At 54.2% G+C, this 5,382-nt stretch overlaps 1 protein-coding gene across 2 annotated transcripts in view; it reads right to left on the bottom strand.

Moving 5' to 3' along the window:
• LOC119317002 (protein CNGC15b-like) overlaps nt 1-2,084 on the bottom strand; it is a 7,124-nt gene extending 5,040 nt beyond the window's left edge. Inside the window, exons 1-2 of one of the 2 annotated variants that reach the window (XM_037591388.1) lie at nt 1,996-2,084; nt 1,269-1,869 (exon numbers count right to left, since the gene is read on the bottom strand). In XM_037591388.1, the coding sequence (XP_037447285.1) occupies nt 1,269-1,869; nt 1,996-2,024 (630 nt within the window). In that variant the 5' untranslated portion in view covers nt 2,025-2,084. The other variant, XM_037591387.1, reaches the window with a different exon arrangement.
• Between the last annotated feature and the right edge of the window lie 3,298 nt (nt 2,085-5,382).

Genomic DNA, 5,382 nt, shown 5'->3' with positions numbered 1-5,382 from the left:
CACTACTTAGGAATTTTTCCCATGCATCTTGTTTGATTCATAGAATTCCAGTGCACATGATTGATTTGCACTAGGTTTCCTAGGAAACAATCTATCCACTTGAATCTCGTGTGAAAAATCATATGTGTTTTTGTGCACATTCAAACATCATCATGCTATCCTGTAGTAATCAAGATAACATGATAATATGTTCCTTTTTTCTTCTTCTTGTTTTTGCATTGACCCCTCGCATCCGTTTGGACCGCCCGATCCGGACGTGTTTTGCCCTCTAACGAGGTCTTGAATCCATCCGCGGGTCAATCCAGACGTCTTTTTTCCCGCAAACTAGAGGAAAACTAGGGGGGGTGCTTTGCGGGAGTACGAACACTAGTCACGTAGGACCCCGACACCTCAGGCCCACTGAAACCCCCCACCCGGTCCCCTTTTTCCAATCCACCCCTGCCCCTCCTTTTATCCGCACCCCTCGTCATCTGTCGTCGCTGATGTACCTCTCCAGCCACCACCCAGGCATGCTCGGATGTCCATAGACGCCACCCATGAAACTGTCAGCCTTGGACTACACCGTTGTCCACCCAGGTATCCTCCGCATCCCTGCTCATGCCGTCCATGGTAGACACCATGCCCGACAGGTGTTCGGCTCAATACCATCGAGCCTTTTTAAACTTTTTGTTGTTTTCTAGAGAAGCATGATAGCAGGGTACTCGTTGTACGAGCATGAGCTATTGTGCGATGCGTGATTGGCCGTTTCTGAGGACTTTGTAGGCATGAACAAGGGCCCTACCTTTTGACCAAGCTTGCATGATTCATTTCATGAGCGAAATAACTTCACGCCCTACAACATTCATGGCATCCATGCATGCAATGTGAAGTCCCTAACGCATCGGTGGTACACCATTTGCACCTGCGGTGCGGTTCACCGAGTGGGGACAAGGTGATCATTGGACTCGTCAACCATCGAGATCATGAGTGTTGCTTTCTGTTACTCTATGTGTTGGTTAATTCATTCATTCACTCAATGTTGATGTACATGTTGTATAACATGCACATGATGCCATGATGTGCTACAAGACCAAGGCAGGCTATTCACGCACGTTGTTGTACGAATGTTAAGGGGCAGTTTGTGTGGAACGACATGTGTCGCTTCTCACTCTAATATCGTTGAATTTGAAATAGTTTTTTTGCAAAAACTTATTGAAAATCAGTTCTCTATAGTACTACGTATAGCAAACTAATCAATCAATGAGATGGTAGGTACAAGTAGAACGTACCTGCGGCAGTGGTAGCGCGGTGAAGAGATCGAACCAGAAGGTCCATGCAAGGTACCGCCTGGCGATCTGGTACGGGTTGATGACGAGCTCCCCTCTCCCGAACACCCGCGACGACGGCGCGATGAAGGCGGTGCGGAAGCGGATGACGATGTGCGCGGCGTAGAAGACGTCCAGCAGCGAGCGTATCATGGAGAGCGTGAGCGCCAGCGAGTAGTCGAAGCCGACGCACGCGTCCCGCCGCGTCCCCGTGAGGTAGAGGAAGAGCGGGTCGACGAAGAGCGACGCGAGGCAGGCGGCCAGGAACACCTTGTGCCACCGGTGGACCACCTGCCCGCGCGGGTCGAAGAAGAAGAAGAGGTGGCGGTCGCCGCCGGCGTGCATCAGCGACTCCAGCTCCTCCGAGAAGGCCCGCGACAGCACCCTGTCCTTGAGGGCCCTGCCGCCGTTCGTGCGCGGGCGCGGTTTCTCCAGGGAGTCACGGGATCCCGGCCAGCACCGCCTCGGGTCATGGGATCTGCTGCGCTTTCTGCCCGCCGACGGTGGTTGCGGGCTCTCCAAGGGGCTCGCTCTGAAGTGCTTCACGTCGACGTCGCTCTGAAACCTGAAACGGCAGCCGGCAACGCGCCCGGAGCTGTAAAACTTAGCACCGCGGGAAGGGAAACGATCGAGCACGATCAGCGACATCGCCGACATGCATGCGGGAATGATCGAGAAGACGCGCGCTCACCTCACGGTTCGTGAAGCACCGGATGCCATGGTACTGTACGTGCTGGTGTTACTTGGCAACTACTCGTCCGGATCATGGAGGTGTTGCATATGTGACACCAACTGTATTTATTATAGGAGTATTTATATAGGCGAATGGTGCTAGCTCTTGCCGTGGTAGAATGTGGATGCAGGCATAGCATGAGTCGTCGTCTTCAGCTGTGGGAAGAGAGTGACCGCAACAGCCTGCTCAGCCATTGAGAGTCAAAAGGGCTATCACCAATTAATTTCAACAGGGATCTTGTGATCGTACTACTTAAAAGGTACAGCGCCAAAGGAGACCTGCACAAAAAAGTTATTTTGGACAGGCAAAACACCGACCGGGCGCATGTGATTATGTATATTGCCTACTTGACTTTCTCTGAGGTTCATTCTTATTTGTGGCTCTATGTATGCATGCACGTTCATCTTTGTTGTTTGTCACGGTTTTTGTCAATTCTAGCCCAGTCGATTCAGAGTTTTTTTATAAAAGAAACGATTAGGAGTTAGTTAGCGGGACGACTCCATCTCCACTAATCTTCATATCCACTAATCTATGACGACGATACCGATTTTAGATATGGGGTGGTGAGAGCACTTCACATTATTGAGTTTGTAGGTGTGAATGATGGTTTCAGATGAATTGATGTATGTCTTTGTCAAACTTTTGTGAAATAATTAATAAAAATGGCTACATGCATCTATTGATGCAGAGGCCGGGGGTTTAACCTCATTTTTTAAAAAAAAAATCCATTAATTTATAATACCTAAATAGTTCATCCTCACTATGTCATTTCTTTTGGCATGCAGCATATCCACATCTACAGTACTGCCACGTCAGCAATTAGCTAGAGACTTACATATGAAACACACCACAGTTCAAAACATGTTTGTTTCTACCGGTTAGACCCACAAGAGAGCCTCCCCACACACGTCATCCAGCAGCCCATACGGACGAGGGTAGAAATAGCAAAAGAATACCCCTCCCGCACTCCCGCAGTACCGCCGCTCATCCAGCACAGGGCAACCCAATCTGCCCATCGTTCTCCTGCACGGCCGCCGGTCCTCCTGCGCAGGCGATCCCAACCCAACCTGACACCGCCAATTTGCTGCCCTTCATCTTCTCTGTTGAAAGGGAGAGAGGGATTTGGTGGAATAGTTTGATCATTGTATTGCTTGAGCCTCGTTGGCATGTATATAGGAGTACATGATCTACTTGGAGTACAAGACAAGCCAGAATACTTCCTAGTTTATCCTATGTTTCCTAATACAATCAGTTACTCAACATCCTCCCGCAGTCACAGCGGTAGCGACGCAGAGGTGAGGCTGGAGAAGAATTCGAAGGCAAGCCGATGAACACCCCCCCCACACACACACACACACAGTCGTAACGGTCGACACATCGCGGAGTCGTGGCTGGAGTGAAAACCGACGAGGTTGCTCAAGCAAGGCGGTAACCCTTTGTGCCGTATGTCGAGGTAGCCGAGAGCGTAGGTGGTGTAACCGTAGTCGAGGTAGCCGAGAGCGTAGGTGGTGTAACCGTAGTCGAGGTAGCCGTGTGAAGAACGCCATGGTCGGTGTCGAGTCGAGGGTCGCCGGTGTCGAGGTAGTCGCCGTGGAGCCGCGAAAGAAGAGCAGCGGCGGCGGCGGCCTAAGGAGGCGGCGGCGGCGGCTAGAGAAGGAGCGCGATGGCGGTGCTCGAAGTAGGCGATAATGAACGCGGCATCGTGACGAAGACCAGCGCGGATGGTGACGTTCCCGCGCCAAGGGAGGTGGCGCGGCGCATATCACGTGGAAGTCAACACGCGTGGATGGCAGTGGACCGCGGGCCGCAGCGTTACGGCCCGAAGGGGCGACGCAATGGCGGCGGGCAGGTCGGGGCGACGGCGGGGAAGACCTCAGGGCGGTTGCAGGGATCGCGTGCCACGCTCGCTACGGCCCGACAGGGCAACGCAGCGGCAGCGCGAGGGTCGGTGCAGCCTCGGGGACGGCCTAGAACGAATGGCCTCGGTGCGGCGGTTGACCACGGGCCGCGGCACTATGACCCGAAAGGGCGACGCTGCGGCAGTGCGCGAGGTGGTGCGACCACGGGAACGACCTCAGGGCGGCGACGGGGATCACGTGCCGCGGCGCTATGGCCCAAAGGGGCGACGTAGCGGCGGTGTGAATCGGTGCAGCTATGGAGAGAACCACGGGGCGGCGATGCTGCGGCCCGATGGGGCGACGCAGCGGCAGCCGGTGCTCGATCGGTGGAGGGGCGCGCTGAACTCGGGGACAGGGCGGTGATGGCCGGCGTAGATCGACGAGTGGGCCAACGCGCGGAAGACATCTGTGAGGGGCCGACTGTCACGCGAGGTCGCCGGGTCGGGGCGACGAGCGGGCAGACGCGCGGACGACGACCGTTAGGGGCCGCCTGTCGCGCGAGGCCACTGGGTCGGTGAAGAGGCCGGCCGGTCGCGCCGGTGTTGGAGTAGAGGCGCAGAGGGGTCGGTGGCGACGGTGGACGACGCAAACAGATCAAGCATAGATCGGAAAACCAAAAAGAAAAATGCTGATCAAAACGACTGATGAGAGAGCGAAAAAACCCGGAGTAAGGGTTCGGGAAAAAGATCTCTACGGCAGCCGGTCAACACGACCGGCGGACGAACCCTAGGTACGGGCGGCGCGGCCCGCGACGGCGGTCATGGAGGCCGACCGCCCCGGGGGCGGCGCGCGGGTGCGTAAGCGGCGGCGCCTAGGGTTTAGAATTAAAGTAAGGCTGATACATCCATCTTATTCCACCATATATCTAACATCCCTCCGTAGTCGTAGCGGTAGTGTGGCGAACAACAGAAGCGACGCGGACAGTAAAACTAGAGAGAATAGCAGCCGCCGAACTGGCCTGTTGTTCGCAACACTACCGCTACGACTGCGGGGGGATGTTAGAGATATATTTGGGTTACATATGTTTCGGTAGTCTAGGATTTGTAATCCGTCTCCTACCTTATCTCTAGGAGAGGCGTCTTGCCCTCCAAGCTTTGTACTCTATATATACTCGCCCTCGAGGTTCAATAATACATCCATCATATTCCACCATGTCTCTTTCTCCTTTCTAACAATCTCTTCCATCCAGTTTCCTTCTCCTCCTGTTGCGCACTGCGGGCCAGCGGCTACCACACCTCCAGCATGCCGACGACTACGGCTCCAGGGTGCTCGTCCTAAGGAATACGTGCACGATGACTTTCCGATTGTCATCAACAAAATCAAGCAGGCTTCGGTAGGGAAGCGGCGACAACGATGCGTCGGCGGCTCGTTCTAGCGGCAGGAGCGATCGTTCGATGATCTCGGAATATCGATGTAATTTTTACCATGTTTGAGATCCTTTGTACTG

This window comes from Triticum dicoccoides, chromosome 6A (genome assembly GCF_002162155.2).
Source record: "Triticum dicoccoides isolate Atlit2015 ecotype Zavitan chromosome 6A, WEW_v2.0, whole genome shotgun sequence".
Taxonomy (NCBI): Eukaryota; Viridiplantae; Streptophyta; class Magnoliopsida; order Poales; family Poaceae; genus Triticum; species Triticum dicoccoides.
This window is presented reverse-complemented; position numbering and strand designations above follow the sequence as displayed.